This window comes from Hippoglossus stenolepis, chromosome 3 (genome assembly GCF_022539355.2).
Source record: "Hippoglossus stenolepis isolate QCI-W04-F060 chromosome 3, HSTE1.2, whole genome shotgun sequence".
Lineage (NCBI taxonomy): Eukaryota > Metazoa > Chordata > Actinopteri > Pleuronectiformes > Pleuronectidae > Hippoglossus > Hippoglossus stenolepis.
The window spans coordinates 12423745-12449086 of record NC_061485.1 but is presented as its reverse complement, the minus strand read 5'-3'; the positions used below and the strand labels follow the sequence as shown (position 1 = coordinate 12449086).

Here is a 25342-nt window from a genome sequence, read left to right as displayed (position 1 = left end):
AACACAACCTTTAGGGGGGGGGAGTGAAAAGTCTGAGTCTATGTGAGAAAGGCGCGTAGGGCAATCTTGCGAGGAATGTCCAACAAGAAGAGAGACAGAGAGGAGATTCTTGCTGGTTCAGTAGTCGTCCCCACCAGCGTCTCCCATTGGTCTATATGAGAAGGCGGGAATGAGGGAGAGAGACTGGAATAGAAAGGGAGAGAGAGAAAAACAGAGAGAGGGAATTCCTGTGGCTTGGCACACTGCACCGAAAGAGGCGTGGCCAGCCGTGTGTTTACAGTGTAAGACAGTGAGAAACAAGCTCTCTCCGAGGAGATCTGTTGCTATTCTACTTTGTCTTCTGTTCACTTTAAGACAGTTTCATCACAATCAAGCCACCAAAAAAATGTCCTGTCATCTGCTCCTGTAATCAAACAGTAGTCGTCTTTTAAGCTGTTTTAATGTTTGCCTGATGTTGCTGATATGAGTTCTTTGACTGGATTAGCTCTTTACGTTATGCCTGGAGACTGGTGCTGTGCTGGCAAGTGCCTTTTCGGAGCAATCAGAGAGGAAAAGGGTCATTTTCCTCTGCACTCGGGCCCATGAATCTGTTTGCTACAGAAACATGACAAACTGTACGTTCCCCGTAGAAACAGCCCCTAGCTGTCAGTGACACTCTCATCAAAACAAGCTGGGAGCCTCTTTAGCATTCTCCACATACATGTACACACAAGTTTTAACACACAACTACATACGCTGAGACTTTTGAGGCCCTGTCTCTCTCGCACGTACACACGCCAGCTCCTCTTTCCTATGAACACCCCTGTTCACATTAAACCATTTTTTGTAACGCTTGCAGCAAATGAATACGCGACTCTTGTAGGCTTTTCAAAAGTACTCCTGAGAGATGCCCCCACCGGGCCCAGAGGATGAGAGCTTAAGGTTAAAAAGCCTATTTAAATTTCAGAGTGAGAGGCACACTCAAAGCTAACAGCTAGCAGTCCCTGTAGCTTTGCTCTGTGTTGTGCAAGCTTTTACACATATTAGAAAAAAAGAAAAAACCCACTGAGAGCAGACAGAGGCAGCAGCAGGGGTGGTCACCTGTAGCGCGGCAGCGTAATGTGGTCACAGAGAGAGAAACACGACTCTGGGCGTCAACCTCCACTATAGGTGCCAATACAGACATCCCATGCAGAATGCGGAGTATCCCATTACATGTGTACACAGGGCTGTATAAGGTCTACCGGGTTGCAAAGCGCCAAGTATCAGTGTGAGCATCATATTTCCGTGCTGAAGATAACAAGAGCCTGCTGCCTGTTGTTGTGGAGGGAAAAAAGGTGCTGCAGTGCAGATAGTTGTGTATTTTGGTGTGGGTTGCATTGCAGAGAAGCTTTAGGAATAGGAGCGTGTGCTTGTGCGTGCATGAATCTCCCCTCCACTAGAGTGCTCCTCTCTCTGTGGGGAATAGTGCTGTAGGTGGTAAGAGAAGTGGGTGGGGTCAGGGTGCAGCCGTGTAGCCAGGTGTGTGTTGAAGCTGGAGGCTGGATGGCTGGCTCTAGTACCTTGTTAGTCACAGTGTTGATTGCCAGCGTTGGAGAGGCACTTCCAGAGATCATACACTCCATCCCCAAAGACTCAGACTCCAGGCTGTACGGCGTGGAAGCCTGTGGGGGTTGGGGGTGTAGAGGTAGACAGAAGAAAGAAAAAAAGGATTTAACATTATCCAATTATCAAACACACAAGATCCCACAGCAGGTTGTGCGGTTAAGATGAGTATTATGTTTGTGACAAATTTTCTGCTTAGACGAGACACACAAAACTAAACCAGAACTGTTTTCATATGACAGAGCAACACCTTTATTTAGGTCACATTTGAACTGTGCTTTCTGAGGAGATGGAGGCAGACTCCATCCCCACCCTCACCTCGTACAACACACACACACACACACACACACACACACACACACACCCACACACACACACCCCTCGTCTGTATAGGCTCACTGTTGGGTGAGATAAGTCTGCCATGCCTGTCTCCCAATACTGCTTACTGTAAGAGGATTGGCTGCCAACAATACCATTTTTAATTCATGATAAACATAAATGAGATTTCACAAACTCTCAATTTCAGTGTGAGACTCTTAATGGAATGCCTTGTAGGCAGACAGTGTCTGGAGGGGGAAGGGTGAGCACGGCGCATGTGTCCTAAAGAAAACACACTCTTCACTCTGTGCGTTCTTTTCTGTCATGCTCAAATGAACACAACTGCATCAGGAGAGCTTTGCTTAAATCTGCTGGCAGAGTCGCACATTGCCCTGTATGTCCCCTTATATTCCTTGTATATACACAATCTCACACCAGAAAACGGAAGCTTTTCGGTGAATGAAAGTGATAGTATTCTGATGATGTAGGGTGACAACATGAACATTTTATGTTGTCACTTCTGTGCTTGTGTGTGTGCTTGTGTGCTTGTGCGGGGGATAAGCTGCTTTAGGACATGCACTGAAGTCAAGACATTTTCCTGAAATTCTTCCAGAGGGGCTGTATGTTACAATGTGAATGTGAGTCAGTTGCTCTGGAACTTTTACTATCAGCCCCCAAATAAAATATCCAGAAAATGTCAGAGTGAGCCCATGTGACAATAAACCTGGAAAAAGTCCAGAAGATTCAGTGAGCAAGTGGTTGTGCTAAAACTGGAAGAATACAAATCTCAGCATGGAAAAAGAGGTGCCAGACACAGAAGACACCAACAATAATTTCAAGTTGGTAAGACAATGAGATTCAAGAGCTTTTGGCGATGAAGGCCAACGACGGAGTTGATGTGCTGTAAACAAAAACATGTGATTTCCGCAGCGGAATTAATGTCATGCCCTGCCTCCTGCATGCTCTGCCCCTCAGCTAAAGGTTCCAGAAATGTTCCTGTTGGTGAGAAGGCATCTAAGGCGGACATTCTCCTGCTGCGACATTCATATGAGAAAGGCAAACAAATAAGTCATGAGGTTTATGTCTAAAAACTGCTTTGAGAAAAATGTTGTGTGTTAGGATGTGTGCACGAGTCTGCCTCTCATAGCCTCAGGTCAGCCACATTGTAAGCCACAATGTGAGGTAAGGCGAGACAAGAGTCCTTTAAGTCGGGAAGCCCCAGGGCCAGGTCAATTTGAGAAGCTCACTAAAAACATGTACAGCTACGCGTAATGCTGGGCGAAACTCATCCATAATTTAGACAAAAGCAACCGCTCAGAGTAGCCGGTGCACACAACTCTGCATTAATTGATGTTTGTTAAAAAAAAGTGAGTGCAGAATGTAATGTATGTAATGGCTGCCTGGGGCGTAGTTTATTAATAAGGAGCCCACTTCATGACAGGCTACGAAGCAGCATGGAGAGGCAGTTTAAAAAAGTCTGGATACGAACCCCTTCTAAATGAGTGTATGTGCGTATGCATGTGTGTGACTGCATGTGGTAGAGGAAGAGTGGAAGAAAGTATGAGAGAAAGGAGGGCAATAGGAAAAGAGAACCAAGGCAGAAGTAGAGGGCAAGAGTCACACAAAGAAACGGAACAAAGCAGCAGAAGAGCACTTAATATTTTCTTGGGAACAAGAAGAGTTTCTATCATCAGACTCACTCGCTCTCCAGAACGCGGCCTCTTCTTTGGCCGTGTAGGCAAGGCATCCTCCTTTGGGTTGGTGTCGATGGCCCAGTAAGAACCCTGTGGACAGAGGAAAGACCTGTGAGCTGATAAGATACAACAGATTGCTTTCTCATGTGACATCCATTGGATGTACTTAGACATTTCCTCCCTGGCATAACAGGGACTGCTATTCTTACTGTGCAATATTATTACAAACTATGAGGCCTCATCTGCTCTGATAAAGTCAGTCAGCCAAGACTTTTATTTGAGTTGATAGCTGAGTGTTTGTGTGGTGTGTGGGTTTGCTTTGTTAGTAAGTGAAGCTTGGCTTCTTCTCCTCTGTGGCTGCTTCTCAATGAGAGGCTGGTGAGGGCAGCTGGTGGTGGTGAAATGCTAAGCCTTTCCTGAAGCTGTACTTCCTCAGCCTCAGGTACTGAGTCAGAGCGCTGTTGCCAAGGATGAACACAGTCTCAGCCGAGGAATCAAGGCAGCGCTAGCCCTGCCTCGTAGCTCTCTACTGAGGTCTGAGCAAGGATAATCAACGAAAGAACCGTCAGGGCTGGCTCTGGGGCTGCAGCTAGCAATTCCAAAACCAGGTTGCATTATTTATCTTTGCATTCGGCCCCATTTAATTTATTTTTCAATGGTGTTCCTCCTCCAAGCCAACAGCAATGCAGCTTACAGTTGTTAAAAATGAGATTTGTACCCCAAGGCCCTGCAAGTTCTGAATTTATTTTTAATATTTCATATGACCCCCGATAGAATCTCAATTGTCAAGAGAAAGTGAGATCAGGACCTTTAAAATTACTTCCTTTGCAGAGAGAATAATTGATATTTCCATAAGAAATTCTCTGAACAACAACCTGGGCCATAGAACAGCTATATCTTGAGTATCTACACAATAACTGCTGCATACACAATGCCCTGGTCTTGTTAAAGCCGGCAAATCCGTTATTTTCCCCGCTCACATACACCACTACTGCAGCTGTTAAAATTAAAAGCCGGAGTTGGCCTATATTTGTCAGGGGGTTAAAATTATAAGTTTTAATATGTGCGTAGCTTTGGGGTCAATTAATATTTTCCTTAGAGGGAAGAATAATTCACAGCACAATCAACCATAGATGAAGAAACAGCTCATATTGATGTAGGCTACAGCAGAAAACTAATTACACTTCCCATGTTCTGTTCAAAGGGCTTCAACTTAACAACACTGTGCAAAGGTGAGACGCATCCATACATGTGATCCGTCTCTTTGTTAAGATTCAAGGGTTAAATGCAGGGCTGCAGGAGCAGATGTTTCAAAATTAGAAGTGGCAGAGACAAAGCCAGGCTGCATGGTGTTTTTTTATAATTAGTGGGGGAAGCAGACTTTAAGTTAAATCTCATGGGAGGGGAGTTTCTGCATTTCCCTTTCACCCACCCCCAGAGAGTACGCCGGGAAAAAAGAAAAACATATAAAGAGTCATTAAATTATTCACAAATACACTGCAATATACTGTAGCTATGCCAAAGCAAGTGTGTCCGTGGAGTCTGGGGCAACAACCAAAGCCACAATATGCTCTGCAGCCATAAAATACAGACCGCTGTAAAGATTGATTGAAAAAAAAAAAGAAAAAGATCCTGATAACAGATAACACTCTACCTGTTCTCTTCCCATAAATGACGCAGCTGCAGCTCATTTCCATACATCAACGTAAATTATGTCATCTAGTTCCTCTTTTGTGTGTAAATATAACAAGGACAACCACAAACAAGTATGCAGATCGTCCTGGCAACTTCAGGTCGAGACATACGACCAATTAAAGTTACGATTATTGACGGTAGCCTTCACAAGCTGCATATTTACCTCCGAGGTAGAGAGGATGTGTGTACGTACAATACCAACTGCCATCTCTTACACCATCTCAGAGTGAGAGACAGACAGGGAGCGACAAGACTCTCCTATCTCATCCAACCAGCAGTTCTCATATTCCTGCCACATTACAATATTGATGCAACATATCAAGAGCGGCTAGCGCTTCTTTGAAGTTGTCTTCGGGGGGGAAGGGAGTGAGGAAAATTCCAAATTAAACATTAAGGATGCGAGCATGTTGGCCATGCATTTGGAATGGGATCCATACAGCAATAGATTATTTTGTATTTAGTGGAGCAGCTCCCAGGAGTGTCAATATCAGAGGATTACAGCAAAACATGAAATTAGCATTCAGTCCCCATCCTCTACACAGCTAGGCGTAGCTCTTCATGCGTGTGTGTGTGTGTGTGTGTGTGTGTGTGTGTGTGTGTGTGTGTGTGTGTGTGTGTGTGTGTGTGTGTGTGTGTGTGTGTGTGTGTGTGTGTGTGTGTGTGTGTGTAATTATTTGTGCGGTTCCCTAAGCATATGTAGCGTATGCTCCGACAGTGCTCGGATGAAATCTGGGTTAGGCTACATATGGTTAGACCTAAGCACACATAATACTAAATATAGGTCCATAGGCTCCTCTTCATGAACTACCCAGTGGATCAGGGGACACTGCTTATCAGGTTGATGTCGCAAGAGATTGCAAAATAAATCGGGCTGAAAAAGCAACTGTAGGTGCTCCCACTGAGATTCAAATGTCAAATTAACATGTTGACTATATATTCTCTCTCCGAATAGAAAAATGGGAGATAGAGAGCCGAGCAGAGAGCAAATGAGGCCGGTTTCTTTTAACCAAGTTGGTTCAGCACCTTAAGTAAATACTTCACGGATGCCAGATACTGGAAATGGCCCTGACTTTTACCCTGTTACAGCCCAATCTTCTAGCAGTTTTTGAATTCTCTCTCCTCACCCACATCTGCTGTCTGTGCCGATCCAAAAAACTTGTCTTTCCTTACATTTGAAATGCAATTCTCTGGGGGTGGGAGGTTCATAATAGATTACAAGCATGCCATGCATTTCCAGACTGTCAGAGTCCTGGCAGCCATTCAAAGGTTAACATTTTTTCTACCGGAGATAGCATGATGCACACCAAAAAATAAAAAGATGTTGTAACAGTGAATTCTGCCAGCAGTGGTTACAAAATAAAAAACATATTCTTCTTGAATTTAGTTTATAATAAAATGCTTTCTTCTGTGTTCACAGTTAAATAAATTTTAGAAAGTCTCACCTTTCCAGGGTCATCTTTGGAGCGAGGCACTTTGAGAAAACACTTGTTCAAAGACAGATTGTGCCGTATTGAGTTCTGTGGGGAAAACACACAGAGGTGGCAAGGTGAGTGAACACATATCAAAAATCAGCTTACACAAACACGTCTGTAGAACATGAGTGTGGAGAATATCACTTCCAGGCGCAATAAGAGCACATAACTTGGTGGCATGTATCATTTAGGTTTAATCACAGCTCCTGTGACCTGATGCGGCATGTGTCAGCGGCGTCAGATCTGGCCTACAACTGTGACCAGTTCAGATTTCTCTCTACACAAATATACAGTAGCTCAATCTGTGCACAAAGATATCAGGAGGTAATATCTTTCATCAATGTCCAACAAACTGCATTCTGGTTGCACACATTGAATTCCATAGGCTCCAAAAATAGGAGCCAGAAGGAATCCCACACTGGGATGGTTGCGGATACCAGGGCCTGATATTAATTAATGCTTCTGTGGCCTCCTGTGGGGGCAGGAAATAAATTATGTAGATCACTCTGAAAGTTAACTCATTACAGTGTTACAAGGTACTCTACAGCAGTGAAGAGGGAGGTACCTCCAGCTGCCTGATTGGGGGTGCGAAGGTGGGCTGGAGAGCGATGCTCCAGGCCTGGGCTAACCAGCCACAGCAGAGCCCTCAGAACCAGCTGGAGACAGGCCAGCCGAGGGCTTACAAGAGCCAATGTATGCACACATTTCTCCACTCCACTTTATAGAGTGGTATTGACAGATGGCCACACTAAAAAACTGTAGGATTCTCTCATGAGTTTAACGGATGCAGGAGATAAGTAGAGACAGGCAGAGAGAGGGAGAGAGAGAGAGAGAGAGAGGGAGAGAGACTGCTTGTTCAACACTATATGCAATTATACCACAGGAGGGATGATAATGACAGCCTCATTGTAATGCTGTCAATCTCGCTGGTTAAATCACTCTGAAATGCCAGTGCAATCCTCTAACACTGCTCTCCAACAGACAATATAGAGGGTGAAACTGTGTCATAGTCAAAATAATCCTGTGCTTGTGCCAGAGAGGAATAATAAGTCAGATTTAAGTTTGTCAAACTAAAAGTTTAAGTCAAACTTAAACCAATATCTATCTTTTTTTCAGTATATAAGATAGACTGTGTCTTCACCTCCTCCTGTTATGCAAAAATGAAATTTAAATATCTCAGATACGGGTGCCGGCATCGGTATCAAGGTCCTACCCATACACATGCTTGTGCCAATCATGATTCAGTCTCAGCTGTCAATCATGACATTTCATCCTGTTATTTTTTAGCATAACTAATTAAAACCAAACTTATCAGAACGATGAAAACTTGAAAAAACATCAGTGTGATAAGAACTACCAAAAATGACAGAAAACATTCTTGAGAACAATATATTTAACATTTAGTTTAACTTATTTACTACAGTTTGGTCAATGTCTTATCTGCTAACATGGAGGAGGACTATAGTTGAGCCAGCCATCAGGGCGATCAAAATCATCCGGTTTTCCTTTTGGGGAGCTGTTATGTGTCCATCTTTATGTACAGTCTATAGTATTCGTGATTCCCTTTAGGTGTTAAAGAAGGTTATATAAGGTTTGAGGTTTGCTCCTTTACAAACAAATCATGTACCTACAAGTCTTCCATAATTTATTTACAATATAACCCAAAGCACTGAACTTTCCAGACTCCAGTTTGACATGTGATGGTAGCACTTAAATCTCATTCTCAAAAAGATTAAATATTTTCCAAAGAACTTCTACTGTAGCACTAAATATGCTTTTAGTAGTTTGTTTTAGATGGTTGAACTTTTGTGACATCTCAATCTTTTTCCTATCATGGCTGAATGTACTTATTGTAAGCTGCTTTGAAAGAAAAGCATCTGAAAAAAATGGATGTAAGCTAAAAAAGGAAAGGTTAACAGGTCAGAATTATTTTTAAATTAAATATCTTGACAGACATTATTCATGATCTACATAAACTCCTCTGCTGGACCGACATATGTTCAACACATTCCAGTCATTGTTTCATCAAAATAAAACTGAAGAGATTAACACAACATTTATTTTTCCGAAGCTGTAAAACTGGACTGAAATATGCATTAATAGTGTTATTTTAAAACTGAGCATGAGTTTGAATGAAACAGGAATGGACAGAGGAGAACTAGACCATAGTGCAGGATATTTTGACACTTTTGGTCTTGCCATGAATGTAATCCAATATAATTGACCCACATTCAAGCGAACCATAGCTGCTGTTCTTTGTGAAGGAGCAGATATATACGACATTCTAAACCACATGGCAGAGTGTTTTGTACCAATACCGTAACTGAAGAATGATTGTGAAAAAGGACGACGTGACCAAATATAAATGCAACTGATGGGATAACAGCAAAAATCATTTCACAAGATGTATGAAGTCACATTGTCCTACATTTAATTTAATAAATTAAAATTCACTCAAAAGCTACAAAAACAGAACGTTTAAAAGACTATTAATATCATTATTGATTCATCTCTATATTATGTTTTGATTAACTGACAAAACTTTAGTATTAAAGTTGTATTAACTTGACGTGTTCAAATATATAACACATAAAATCCTTAAACCTGAGAAGCAGGAATCAGACAAAAGTTGGCATATTTGCTTAAATAAATATCTGGAAAGATTAATTAACAATTGCCTGTTAATTTTCTATCAATCATTAGTCAATTTGTTTACCTATTGTTTTAATTGATCTTATAGTATGACAAGTATTAACACGAGTTACAAGTTTACAAAATGCTATCAACCGCTATGGTCGCTGTTACACACCAGGAAACATTTATGGAAAAAAATGTAATTACAATTTAAAATTCCTACTACTGTTGGAAGCAACCAAGCTTGTACTGCAATCAGTAAATCTATAGGATTTCATGTAATCCAGCTGCATGTTACTCACTTTTCCTCAGTCAGAATACTGCACTGTCATAATGGAGAAAAGGCATTTCTGTAAAATCAGACGAAGTCACATAGACTTGACACATACTGTATGTGTGTCAACACTGTGTGACAGGCTAAGTAACAGGTCTGACTGACTGAGCACAACATTGAGTACAGATAAACTTGACTTACACTCATCCCTGACTCCTTTGTACAGGCTGCAGAGACAGCACCATGTATACAGGCTTTGTCCCTGGCCTCGTCACAGTTTAACATTAGTTCAGATGAATAAAACAGTGTGAACGCAGAGTGTGATCATGCATAGTGGATGGTGACAAACAGATATAAGGCTCTCAATTTAGCTAGCCTATGGCACTTTAAAACTCCATGTCCAGCAGGGGAGTGTCTGAGTGGGAGAGTGTGTGATGCAATCTGTACAATGGGCATACACACTTAAGTACTTAAAACCAGTTTTCCTTCACAGCCTCTGTGTGTCTGAGTGCGTGTGCCAGTTGATACCAGGCGGACAGAAGCAACTGAACTTGCACAGAGAGGTGGCTCTATCCATTAAGGACCTTCTGCTGGGCCTAAATCATTGATACAGAAAGCAGCTGATGCCTGCCGCTACATTAGAGGATTACTTTTTAATGAACTCTTCTCCTTCTGACGGGCCCTGTTCTTGTGATGTCCCATATTATGTCAGACAAACTCTTTTCACTGCTTCAGACACATGCGTGTGTGACACTAACAGACTGGGTCAACTGTAGGCAAATACATGAATCACAACTAAAAGAGGAGGTTAACATATTACAGCAGCAGAGGAAGAAAAAGACGACAGTATATTAAAATATACTATAGTCATTTGCTGGGAAGCTGAGACACATACAAGCACACACATATACATACATGTACATATATACATGCACACACATACATGACCACACACACACGCACAATATATATATACATATATACATGCACACGCATATATCTGCAGCACAGAGGGAAGTGAAGTAGGTGGAGGAGGTCAGAGGGTGTGAGCAGTGGTACACAAAGTGAGTCAGACAGAGCTCACTGAAGGGGGTCCTACCCAAGTGCTGCCCAGCATCTACCTGCAACCCCCACAGAGCACTTCATATCCAAACTCAGCACAAGCCTGTGTGAGTGTGTGTGTCTGTGTGTGTGGGATGCCTCCTACACACCTAAAAACACACACACCTAAAACACACACACACACACACACGAGCGTGTCTCTGAACAAATGGCGGTGATTTAACACACCAGGACAGCAGTGGAGGCGTAAGCAGCTCCGCCCTCGCTGCCCCCCCTGCTGAGGAGCGCTGCAGCTCAGCAGAAGGGCCGCCAGGGGAAAGTAGGTCAGGCTGACCTCTGCGCTTGCCGTGTCAAACGTTCAGAGTGAGCTAAAGGGACAGGCCATGTCAGAGCCCGGCTCCTCACAGCTGGGAAGGAGGAGGCACCCTGTACACTTGGTCAGGGACCCAAGGGAGCGAACTCGGCATGCTGGGATAGACACACGTATGCACACATACCAGTTATGACATAGGGACGTCACACTGCGGTCCAATATGAATACATCAGTGTCCTCATAGGCTCTTGGACCTCCCACATTCACACCATCTTCTTGCAAGTTGAGGCATCTTGATAAAGCTTAAAAAAGGCAGAAAGATCTGTGCGGGGGAACTAATGAACCAGAACTCACACACTGATGTATTAGTATTAGTCCAGTTGTGGGTTTACTTAACTTGAAGAATTCATGAGACCAGGTGAGTGTCTGAGATTAAACTCCAAAACGACGGAAACTAAAATGAAGCTGGATATGCTGCCTTTGTGCTCAAAATGTTCTTCATCGCATTACAGTGTGTAGGGGGAATTGTTTCCGTCTAAAAACATGTCTTTTAACATCAGTGAAAAAAGTATGCATCGCACAGCCATGTAAAAATATTATACAGGTCTGTGTGACCACATCTAATATTTCTCGTATGGACTGTCTGAGACGTACTGTAGAGATGTGGGGAGAGTGACAAATAAGATCAAACAAGACAAAAACTCCTACAAGTGGCATCACTTGGATGACTAGACACCGACTTCTACTTGACCTGTCCCTGCCCATGCTTCAAATTGGTTTAAATATACAGAAATAACATGTGTTTTTAGAACGAATGAAGAGAGGTTAAGTGAGTGAATTGATGAGTGATCGAGTGAGACAAGAGAACTAAGGCAAATTCAAAAAAAGATGGCTCAACATGGAAGCCCTGTTAAAGAACGGATTTAGAGTTAAGAGAAGCCGCTGATACAATGCAATTTTAAATAATCACTTTGTGGGAGAACAATTCTGCTGAATAAATTGTGGCTTTTGCTGCAAACATATTACACAATTTTTTTATTAAATGACTTGCCAAGAAGACACGAGTTACTAAAACTTGCATATATTCAACATTAAGAGAACAAGATCTCAACAAATAAAATTAAAATAACAGGAAGAAGGACAAACTCAAATTTGCAATTTTCTGCAATATCAAAACATTGGAGTTGAATCCTTAATTACTTTATATAATTTTTATACTTAATAAAATATTAGTAATTTTTCAAAAAAGACATTCCCTGGTTCTAGATTCTTTCCCCCCAACATGTGATTCTTCTGTTTAGTTTGCTCAACTTTGAACTTTAGGTTAATTTAAGCATTTTTAATACCTTTACTTTCTGGGAACCATAATGGTTATTTTACATTACATTTCAAGCTGACGCTTTTATCCAAAGCGACTTAAAATAAGTGCATTCAACCATGAGGGTAAAAACCCAGAACAACAAGAATCAAGTAATTACAATTTGCTTAAAAAAAGCCAAACTACAAAGTGCTACATGTAAGTGCCTTATAAGTGCAACTAAATTATTATTTTTTTAAATCCAAGGTGTCGTCGGAAAAGATGTGTCTTTAGTCTGCGGCAGAAGATGAGTAGACTTTCTGCTGTCCTGATGTCACTGGGGAGCTCGTTCCACCATTTAGGAGCCAGGACAGCGAACAGTCGTGATTTTGTTGAGTTGCTAGCTTGCAGTGAGGGAGTGGACGGGCTGGGGTGTAAAGTATCTCTGACCTTTTTCTGATATTAACATGAACAAAAAATGCATTATGAATTAACTTCATAAATTTTGAATTGAGAGCTGTGAAACTAAATATCTCAACTTCTCTCTAATTAGCAGTTCCATTGACAGATGTAAAGATGGTCTAAAGCACACAATAAAGGAAATGAATCAGTAGAGATAGTCTCTCACACACACACACACACACACACACACACACACACACACACACACACACACACACACACACACACACACACACACACACACACACACACACACACACACACACACACACACACACACACACACACACACACACAACTGTATTTTTAGGCCTTTGTTATTTCATATGGACCCGGTGACATGCCCACCAACACAGAACAAACTCCTCAGCCTCGGGGATCTGCACCAAGGCCACGGAATGTAGCACCTTCTCTGTCTATTTGTAGTGGGTGTGGGAAGGCATGTGGGATGCCACAGTGTTCGTTCAGGAAGGCACAAAAAAAAAAACTTTGGACACACATACACACAGGTAGAGAAAGGTAAGTTCGCCCATGTGCAATCATCGGATGATTTAATCCTGTTCGCTGTGAGAGGAGCTGCAACCTGAAGGCCAATGGAATGAGGCTGAGGAATGAGTGAAAACCTGAGGTGTGATGACAAAGGCATGTCAGATGCCGTGTGGTTCTCTTTCAGCATTTTAAAACCACTGTCACCTCCTGTTATGCTACACACCATTTACTAAGTAAACACCAAAATCACGAATTAATCTCACTTTAATTGCTCAAAAGTGACAAAAATAATTACATCGAGCACATATTAAAAGGAATATTTTATTCTATTTAGCTCTACTTAAGCATTTTTAACAACAGTGACACTTCCCCCACCGACACCATGCTGTCTGACTCAAGAAAACTGCCATAAATACACAACCCAACACCGCAAAGCTCTCTTGCATCGAGCAAAACTACCGAGAGACTCAAAGCCCACACTCAAATACCAATGAAGTCAACTGTAACGATTTTCGACTTGATTTTTTTTTTTAGCATTCTTCAAAGGTATTTGATCTGCCTCCCTTGGCATCCAGTAGTAATGTGTTGGCATGCTTGGTTTTAAAACCCTTAGTCTCTGATCTTCACCCACTTGTATGTAGTTTTAATAAAACATGAACACATTGCTTGCCTGCCGCGGAAAAATACATGCCAAGGTGAAATCTGTCATTAATGAAATAACCTGTTACTGTGTGCTCAGAGGACCCTGTGTCTGTGTCCATAAAGCAAAGAAAAAAGAAAATGGGAAAAACAGAGGATCAAAATGATCGTTAACCTTTGGCATCTAGACCCAGGTCACCTCGAGTAGCACATTGAGGTATTATAGTAATTAAACCTCAAAAGCTACTTCTGCAGAAGGAGATGACACTATGGGGAAATTGTATCCCCCCACACCCACCATCACCACCGCACCCCACCCTAACAGTGGGCATTTGGCTAAATTAAACCCATTTTTCACAAGCAGGCTCATATAATGAGGGCGAAGCATGCAAGAAAGAAATTAGCTTGATAAGCGATTAAACGTGTGGACTCAAAAAGAGCACGTTATCAGGAGAAGTGTGAACAGTTAAAACCTTTCAGAGCATTTGCATCAGTGAGATTTATATTGGACTTTATTATTAAGGATTTTTAAAGAATTAGAGGCTGTAATAAATGAAAAATGAAAAAAAGAGACAAAAATCAAAGCTGTTCACCGGCAACTACAGGGGATTAAAAATAAATGACAGCTAAGGTCACCTGCCTCCACAGGTGTATTGTTTCCAGAAGCCTGCTCCGTACATTCAAACTGCAGGAAAGGGGAAGAGGACGGATAGAGACAGAGGTGCTAGTACAGATGTGTAAGGAGAAACATTAAGTCTAAGTACAAGCGAACTACAAAACTGTCTGCAGTAACATTTCTGATAAGCTAAGCGAGCCATATTGAACCAAGTTGTCCATATATGAAAGCTAGGGTTGATATTCTTGGATAGGCTAGCAACAGAACTCCCATCGACCCTCTCGTCAAAGCTACGTCCATATGAATGCGCACTGCACGACAAATGCTGGAAGCTGACTTTTCCATGAATTGCTCGCCAACTTCTGACTATCGACTCCTCCTCAGCAGTGTATGGCTCTCTGGCTTGTGAAGACTACAGTCAAACACAGTGAGAACATGGGCAGGGTGCACGCAGGGAGGCATGTCGTTAAGTGTCACCCAGCCAAATGATTATTTTGCAGATTACTTTCATTTATTGATGGCTATCGGGATGTGAAAAGGATTTTGACAAATAAGGGAAAAAAGAGTTTCAGAAAAAAATTACCAACCCTACCTTTAACAGCTGTCATCTAAACATAAACAAGAGATCTGCAAATATATAGCAAAAATAGAACTTACTTACGTATCCTCCCCAACACCAAGCAAGCAAAGCAATCCAACTGTATCTCTAAGTAATTTTACTGAGGGATAGAGCTTACTATAGAGCTCAGACAATAGGCTGAGCCGATACAAAACACCCATAGTTCCCTCGTGGCATATAAGAACTTTATGAATGCTGCACCAAGGATGTTCCCTTTTCAACAGAAGCAGAGGGGTGAGAGACCAAAAGCTCCAATGTAAGTGCTTCTGAACTCAATCTCACTCAGGCACATGCACCCACATTCCCTTCACTACCTGCTTTGTTGCTGTAAGGCCAACCTTGGAATGGACCTGCAGAAATTCAAGGGAAAAAAAACTTCTGCATTATTTTCTATGTGCACTTGAGGTCACAGCCCTGGCTTGAATGCTACATTTGAAATTCGAGCATTCCCCTCATAAATTGGAAGGCGGTCACTGCAGATCTGAAAAGCTGTGGGGGGGGGGATTCACTTAATGCAACACTGAATGGCAGGTCACACTGCAACAAAAGCCATGAGCCACTCATATGAGGCCTTTTTGATCACAGTCCTTCAGAGAGCTATCCGTCTTTGTCTTTCTGTCTCTTTTGCCGATATTTGTACCTCTCCCGCTCCGTCTCACTCTCTCACTCAGAGCCAAACCACACACAGTCAAAGCTCTTTGTACAACCTCTGGTGTTGCAGCATGATTGCATGGTGCGGAGTGCCTAAGTATGGTATGATTCCATTAAGTGGATTATTTCAGAACATATATGACCTTCAACATAGTTGTCAATTACAATGAACCAAGAGTAGAAACATTGACAGGCATATATACATATATTTCTTTATTTATCAGTCAAGGTTAAAACATGGCAAGAGTAAAGTCAAGTTAAGAAAATGAGAGTATGGAAAATCTGCTGGAGGAAATCCAGAGTCAGCCCAGTGTTTGCATTGCTATTGTCTGGGGAAGGGGTCAAAAAGGCCTGGCTGTACTTTTCTTAAGGGGTCACTGTTAATTATGGTAATGACTACTCAGTCATGTCTGATAATTAAAGCTTAAGATATTAGATATAATCTAAATTGATTCTGTTGAATGCTTAAGGCAAATTTATGCTCAACGTTAGATATGTATCCACAAATGGATAGAGCCTTCTGTCCATACTCATGTTAATTTCGTCTATATTTGTGCACGTCTTCTGAAAGTTTACGAATAAGTACGAAACAATGAAACAGAGCAGTACCAGCAGAATTCATGGGGGGGGGGCAATGTAGCCAGTAGTTCAAGCAAGACAACCACAGGAAACAAGGAAGGAATTTCAACACTGGTGGAATTTTTTGAGGCAAAATGCAAGAAGGTAAAAATATGTTACTTCATCTGGGCACAGGGACAAACGGTCGCTTTGCCTCTTTCTTAAGAGGTATATTATCACAACCTCATCCAGAAACTCTCAACTGTACGCTGCCCGCTAGGGGGTGTATCGGTTACCAACCATGCCAAAGTAAAGGAAGTTTGTGGGAACTGGTGGCAACATGGTTTGAAATGGAGGCATCTCTTTTTGCACAAAAAGGCAGCATAAAAGAGCCTTTACACTCCTCTTCAGCTGCTAACGTTAACTGATAAATCATCTTTAGCAAAGCATCCCGACACCAATTTGAAATGCAAATTTAATAGGTAGCAGACAACAGTTTATAGTTTCTATCGTAGCCTGCTATTGACATTGATCCTGCCCTGGATTTTACGGGGGATGAATCAACAAAGGGAAATTGGAACGAAAAGACATTTCATGTCACTGTCACAACAACATGCGCTGGCTCAAACCCTGTCAGTCTATCTACTCTCATGCACTCCGATCCTGAAGTCATCACAACTTATGTCAGCCCTGAGGAAACAAAAATAACTGACAGATTCTTGAATGGGAAAAAATACTTCACACATACTGTATGCCTGGTCACTTCAGACAATCTGAGAAACTGGTACAGAACAGTGACAACATCAGCAAAAAGAGCTGCCTTGCACAGTGCTGAAACTCGAGTCTGGTTCTCTGAGCCTCACAGGATCGCACTTTTCTCCTGTGCTACACAGGGTGCTTTTTCTCTCCCTTCCTCCTCCACTGCAGAGGCAGCACAAGGCCATGAAAGATTGGAGGCAAAGCGACGTCCTCTGGTTTATCCTCCCTGAAAGCCTTCGCATGCTCTCAGTTCCACATGAGGGATCTGATGAAAGCCGTTTGTCAGTACGCCACTTAATTATCAGCCGGAAGAAGAGCCTCTGATGCTATCCTCTGACAATGGCTCACAGCAGCCTGCTGACTACAGTGCCCACTAACAATGAAGAACTGACTGTAGCTACTAATAGTGACAGGGTACTGCCAACTGTCCACTTAAGAGTTAGACAAATTAAGTAACGGCACAGAAAGCCTTCACTGTCCTTCTTCAATGTATATTCTTTTCTTCGTATGCTTAAGCAGCAAGGGTCAAGTTTTAAATATCAAGACCGTAAAATGCAATGTTTGGAAGATAGATTGCAAAGTAGAACAAGTCCTACTGAAAACACATTATAATGAGTAGAGGAAAAACAGATGTTTTGACCTTTTAGTCTTCCTGCATGTCTACACAAACATTATAGAGCTAATGCTGCGGCTCAATATGCACGTTACCATCAGACTACAAATAAATAAAAGTCACATGCACTCCTTAACCTTCTTTCTTTGTACAGTCATATTCTTTTAACTGTCAACTGCAGAGAAACAAATAGTGACTATAGCTGCGGCTGTGGCTGCTGAGTAGAGCGGGTGGTCCTCTAATCAGGAGGTTGGTGGTTTGATCTCAGCTCCTCTAGTCTGAATGTTGGACTGTCTTTAGGCAACATACTAAACCCCAAATTGCCCTTGATGGTTACATGGCATATAGTGTAAAAGTGCTTTGAGTGGTCGAATAGAACGGAAAAGCACTATATAAGTACAGTATATATAAGTACAGTACATACAGAACTTTTAATCATGTAAAGATAGAAAACATGACTCCAATAATGTTAAACCATCCCTTAAAATTTATATTAGAATAAAACACAACATTTGAATTTTGTTGTGAGGAAGTTGCCTAGAGCTGATCAGAGCAGGACCCTGCGTGGTTTGCCTGGTACTGTTAAGAATCCACTTTCAAATTTGCTACGAGGCCTATGTGTATCTGTCAAAATGTGGGTGTCTAATAGCAAAAGGTGCTACATTAAAAGCGTAATATTTTTATGCAGTTGTGTTTTCATAATACAAATCACTCTTACATTTACTACAGTCATCCCAAGGCTCTTGAAAACACTTGGCCTGCAGGCTACTACACAAGCAGAAAAATATTAAACAGTTTACCACCATCCATATTAATCTGATCCTCAGCTTTTCATTAGCAGTACATTACTGCACTTGTCTATGAGATACACATGCATACACAGGGTGATGACTCAGTGTAATCTTGGACATGGATGACTAAGTGTAACCTTGGACTTCCCACAGTAACTTGTCAGCGGGGAGCAAATCCACAAAAGGAATGGCAAGAAGTAGTGTTTCGATTTAAATCAATGCTCTGCTCTTATTCAGATGCTCTATAAAAAAAAAGCCTAAGAATAGCATTTTTTTGTGATGTGTATGAGATTTGATTTCTTTCTGAAAGGGAATCACAGACCCACCCCACAGTCCATTAGCCAAGTTAATGCAGAGCTGCCAGACTTACTGACCCATTAATAATACATTGCAGTGGTCAAAAGAGGCCAGACACCTCAGTGCACCCCCTCATCCCTCTACACGGCCACATTAATGGACTAATTCAGATGCAATTAACTGGTGGGGAGAGGCTGTGGCCTTGCGGCTTGTGAAGCACAGGCAGAAGGGCTTAGAGCCAGGGCTTGGATATAATCACTCATTCTCACACACACACACACACACACACACACACACACACACACACACACACACACACACACACACACACACACACACACACACACACACACACACACACACACACACACACACACACACACACACACACACACACACACACACACACACACACACACACACACAATTGTTGAATATAATTTACACTTGTCATCATACTTATCCCTCAAAATTCAGTTTGTAAGCAGCCCTTGGCTGAGTAACTGTTTTAACCTATGTTTTAGTTCTTGGACCTTTAGTTAAAATTCAGCAAAAATGTATTAGGTTTTAATTAATTTTGCTTGATGAATGTCTCAAGACTGAAATGTTCATTAAGTGATTGACAGTGTGATGTTTGGCTTTTGTTGTGTAGGTAGGATTTTTTGGATCATACAGACCGATCACTGCAACCTTATTGTTTAAAACCACTCAAATACTGTCTGCTAGTCAAATTTATGATATATTTGGCATCTTTGAGGCAGTGGTAACAAACTGTAAAACAGATGCATTCATTTGGAGTTTTGTTTCTGTACACTTGGTGAATGTGTAGAGTAATGAAAAAATCCACTGTCCTTTTAGCTTCGTTATGTTCTCAACCTGTTAACGTCATAATACTCCACTATGACCAGCTAATCACAAAAAAAAACTATCTGTCTGCTGTTTAGTGCGGGACCGTTTTTTGCTGATGGCAGCTGCCTGCTGTGGCTGGAAACAATTCTGATATGAGTAATGACAGCAAACATCTTAAACGTACAATATTCGGTCGCTAGGGGTCTCTCTATCAAAACAATAACAAAAGACCTATTTAGATTATGTCTTGAAGCAGCATTGGATCATAGGAGTTGTTGACTTCACCTCCATTGGCCATGAAAATCTACCTGATTCAGGTCCCAATCATGTTTACGGACGATATAATGTATTTAAGTAGTTTTTTACATTACGTAGCAAACGATAATGAATAATCGGGATTAATTAAGAGTGACCATTACAAACAGTGGAAGTAAAAACAGCTAACTGGCTAGCATTGTTGTTGTTTTTTTTCATACTTTATGTGCACTGAGAGGTTATGGCAGATAAGACACAGTTAAAGGGCGACTAAAAGGAAATGTCCCATCACCTTGAATAAAATTGGGGATTTCTCTGGGTTTGAACATTGTTGGAAACTGTAAATACACAATCAGAAGAACATATCACATAGGTCCAGTAGTTTTAAGACATTTTAATGAAGAAATGTCACATTTTTTAAAGGGAATCCGGAAACGGCAATTAAGAAGTGCTTACAGAACACCTTTATCAAATTTAATTTAAGTCTTTTTTAGTTTTATTAATTACATCAAATATCATTCAATAATGGGGCTATGAGAACCTGCTCTCTATGAATGTGACTTTGACAAATGAGCAATTACAGGAGCGATATTCACGCGTCACATCTGTGGCCAGAGTGACCTACGATTAGCCCCGCTGATGCTAAATGCAAGATGAAGGAGCGGTGTCTGTCAATACAGGCGCCCGGCAAGACAGCGGGGCCCATTCTGGCATGTCATCCATCACTGGTTCCACTCGGCTGCCACAGCTGTGTCACTGTCCCCCTTTCACAGACCGCTGACCCCACTGAGGACGCACCAGCAGGATGATCAAATATCTCTCTGGGATAAGAGACAGGCATCTTGCTTCACTGACAAGGCAGAGGACAAAAAAAAAAAACTTTTCCTACATATCCACACGACGGTGACATCTTTATCAGTAAGCAGCATTTAATGCCAGGAATCAAAGTCGGCTACTCAACTTTGATTCCAAAAAAAGCAGGGATTGTGAAGGGCAGGGTGAAGCCATTAGCTGCGGGAGACTGACATAGAAGGTGACGGGGGTTAAATTGTTGCCAAAGAAGAGGGAGGGGGGATTTAAATATAGGGGAAAAAACAGAACACTCACCAGACATATTCCCACGATAATTACTTGCCATGAAGATTTTATCAACATGCCAATCATAAGGGTTCAGGCTACTACTTTTAATATTCCTATCAGATGTAAATGCCCTACAGTGTGGTGGATGTAGAGCAGCACGGCTGGGCTCCCAGTCACTCTAAGTGGATGTTCAGTGGAGGATTTAACGCAGTCAGGCTACAGACCTCTGACCATATCAGCAGTCTCAGGTTGCTGTAGACTGTTTTTAAGAGATCTTTCTTCAGCCTCTGCTAATTAATCCTGCTGCCTCTTTCCCTTTCATTTCCAAAAAGGAAACGCTGTGTGTACGCAACAGTACAGGCAGATAAATTAGCTGCAAGCTTCACAGGAGGCAACCGTTCTTCAGGGAGAGCAGGCTACCTTAATTATGAATATTATTAATTACATTTAAAAAAAGACCAACAGTACTGAAAAAAAAACACCAATCACCCTCCGGATAAAAGACATTTGTAAAAATTTAACTACACCTTGTTTACTTGAAACAGTTGTGAAATTAGATTTTATGATACAGATGGGGGCAGAGGCAGCACGAGCCACTCGAGCTCAGATTCGATGAATTCAACAGGGCAGATTCAGTGTTAAAGGCAGATTCCAAGGGCTGTGCTCTATTTATAGCATGCAAAATTCATCAGCTCCTTTCTCCTCCTCCTTGTCAGGGCAAAAACCAGTGCACATACAAGAGGCTACGTTAAAAGCCACCATCTGTGATCCTAATGTAAACAAAGGTAGCCTGATATTGATACTGAATGGCCAGCATGCTCCTCCTCCATTATTCAGTCTGACATTGCCTTGATTCTTATTAGCTAAACTAATGCATCCAGATGTTGTGACTGTGTTAGGCACTGTACAGTAACCATAGGTTAAGCAAAACACAGAAGTTGGCATTAAGAATACTAATTGATTATTTTGAGGCTATTAATTGAATTATTGAAATAAGTGGCCGCACATGATGAGGGAAGAAGAGAAAAATAATGCAAGAGGCAAATGTTAAGTCCAATAATTCCAAAATCGTAGCAAAGACTTTTCTCACCAGGGCAGAGGGCTTCATCATTCTGTTATAAAATTCATTAAATTACAGTTAAAAAAGAACTAGCTAGTCAAAGTTTTTTAGTAGCCTGTGTTTGGTGAACATGAAATTTCTATTAATTTTATTAATATTATTCCATGTAGTATGTCCTAAGCCTTAATTGCTGTTTTTACTGCTTGTTTTTTTATTGTGATATATCTTTTATCATCTTAACTTTTGTTATTGTCTTTTTTCTATTATTGATTGCCTTGGTAAGCATTAGTCTCTAAATCTGATTGTTTAACTTATTTAATTAATAATCAGTCAAACTCTATTTTATTAATCATGTCTAAAGGCCTATGAATTGCATTTGATTTATCTGAAGGGTGCGATATAAATAAAGTTTAGTGGATTGCATATGACCGGCTGAACAGGTCACCTTTACAAACTAGTCACAAGTAATATGCCTTATACCATAGTTCCTTAACATGTTCAATTACATTTGTATGATTACAACTACAAGTGTTTTATCATGGTGATGAAGGTTTTTATCAGTATGTATAATAAGTTCAATTTGATCTAAAGCTGAAATTCTTCTTTTCTCCAAAAAATATACCTGTTATTTTTGCTTCAGAAAACTGACTGCTTTTAATTCTTATCCAAAACATACTGCAAGAAGCGTCAGTTTCAAAACAGATGAAAAAGCAACTGATTCATCTTCAAAGAATCCATGACGGCGCGGCAACATTAAATGCTAAATATTGCTGAGAATATATATAAATGATTTACATATATTCTCAGCAATATTGAGCTATACTTGATGTAAATATTGCAAAGTAAAGTCACACAAAGGTGACAGCAAACCAAGTAGAAAAGGTATAGAGGGCAAATTGGCAATTCACTGAGAGATCTATGTTAAATACAGGGAAAGCAAAGTGCTATTTCTGTATAAAATCTTTCTATCCACGAAACAATGACTGAAGAGTTTCTGTGCAGCTCCCTGTGCCCCTTCACCTTCCCCTCTGAAGACTGTTTGAGCCAGCTAATGATTTTTCCAGTTATGAGCTGTTCTGAATTGTGCTTCAAATTCCTTGCAGTTTATAACTGTAACTGTGACATAGGAGTTTGACTTTCTTGCCTGACTGCGCTGCAGGCTGCAGATCTGTGACAAAGCACGGGCCGCAGCCAACTGGAGGTGATGATCTCAGTCGCCACATAAATTCACAGCTCTGGAAAAGACACAGTAATGCAGATCCTACCGTTTCCATCATTATTACAGAATATTTTCGGTCTCACTAATGCCACTTGACTAACTACTTCAGTTAACTCTCTAGCTGTCATATCCAAACTCCATTTAACTGGTTAAAAGCCCAAGACTTAACTAAAAAGTGGAAAACCAGCTGCCCAACAATCCTGACTGCAGGGACAGTGATACTATGTCCTTGACTTCTCTTATTTCTCCAAAATTTCCAACTCAAGAGCCTCAACAATACAGAGTGATTAAATGTGATTTCAATGCAGTGACTGGGTATTTGCAGCCAATCATTGTCCAGTATTATCAGCATTATAAATGATTCTTCGAAAGAAAAAAAAAAAAGTACAATGACACAACTGTTATAACCCAGTCTGTGAGTCAGATATTGACTTTAACAGATCTCATTATCACAGAGGAGGAAGCTCACTGAATCAATTGATCACCATGGTCAAAAGCTTTTACAGCTGGCTGATGCATCACATTGAACGGAAAAGAAGCAGTTGGGAGGGAGCTGTTAAGGGTTGATGACTGTTTAAAATGAACAGAAGACATATAGGGGATGAATTGAGGGGCCATTGCCATGCCTGGCAAATAGACAGCTACAGTTTCAAGTAAAACTGAAGCCAACATCTCTACACAGGCCTGCGGGCCACAAGGGGAAGCGATAGAAGCCTCCGGCCTTTTATGTTCTGCACTGCAGTCAGCACTTCACTCAGTGTGGGGACAGCAGCTTCTGCCAAAATGTATCCGTGCCAAGGCCTGCCAGCCTGCTCTCCCCACCCACTCTAAGGGCCAGAGCGTGAGCGGTGGGGCGCCGGTAGGCGGGTGCAAGGTGAGGCTGGTGGGCGGGTGGCCAGGCTGGAGCTTCCTGACATGGGAACCCGCCTCACAGCAGGATCAAACTGGCTGCCGAGTGAATCACTGCCCCTCCCACCACCTGACAAAGTCAGCGCCAGGCGAGCACACTCTCTTTCGCTGTCTCTACAATTAATACAAAATAAAGGATGAAAGAGAAGTGCAAAAAATGCCACTTTATCACTTGATCGCTCATCAAACCAAGGTTCATATGACACTGGACTGGAAAATATAAATTTATGAACTTAGGATCATTTTAGAATTAGGGTGGTTCATAGTTGACAAGAGGAACAGCCAAACTCATGTGCTGTTGCTCCTGAAAAATTTTATATCAGCAAACTGCCTGCATTTTTAAATGCTTTCTTTACGGTGTAATGGTGGCACAGGTTAAGAGAGTAGATGAAGGTATCACAGAGTCCAGCACCAAAGCAATTTTACACTTTCAGATTTCAAGCCCTGCAACCGTAAGCTTGAGGTAGGAGATAGGGGCAAGAAGCATAAGTGCAAATGCTCATACCTGACCAATCTTATTTAAATAAGCAACAGGAGCAGGGGTTTTTCTGTGCTGTGGCTAGTCACTAGTCAGAAGCAGGAACATTATCTCCAGAGTAAATAATGTCCTGGAGGACCAGTAGCTACCCAAAGTGCTTCTTAAAAAATAGGAAACTGCTTCAGGCTGCTATTATTAAGCCTCAGATCCAATGGGAAGTTGAACCTTTGATCTGTTTAGGGTTCTGTGTATTTGCATTTTATAATGAGATCAAAGGGAGGTCCAGGGCCCCTGCAGAAGGGAGCTCTGTGCCCCATCTCTGCACATTGGACGATTTACAGACCAAAGTTACATTTTCCTGTTAACAAGATCATGTAAGAGCTATGGACCTGAGTGAAAATGCAGTGGGAGATGTTTGTTTGGTAATCAACAGTAGCCTACATTTTCTCCCAGCTAATTTTCTTTTCCTGTACTCAGGTGTGCAAGAAAAAAAAAAAAAAAGAAAATCGTGCCAGAAGCAACAATCTCCTCAACAGTTCAAGTTCAAGAGCAAACATTTCAAGCATTTTTAAACTGGTTGAGAATTGCTCCAGATTTTCTTTGGCATTCTTCACCTGGAAGAAATGCAGTGGGGAATTTACACACTTTGCCTGGA

General features: G+C 41.5%; 1 protein-coding gene across 3 annotated transcripts in view; it reads right to left on the bottom strand.

Annotated features, from left to right (window-relative positions):
• Window positions 1–25342, bottom strand: part of foxj3 (forkhead box J3) — an 81633-nt gene that overhangs the window by 14777 nt on the left and 41514 nt on the right. For 2 of the 3 annotated variants that reach the window (XM_035150926.2, XM_035150915.2), the window contains exons 3-5: window positions 6734–6808; window positions 3603–3686; window positions 1542–1643 (exon numbers count right to left, since the gene is read on the bottom strand). In XM_035150926.2, coding sequence (XP_035006817.1) covers window positions 1542–1643; window positions 3603–3686; window positions 6734–6808 — 261 coding nt within the window. The remainder of the gene's footprint in view (window positions 1–1541; window positions 1644–3602; window positions 3687–6733; window positions 6809–25342) is intronic. The other variant, XM_035150933.2, reaches the window with a different exon arrangement.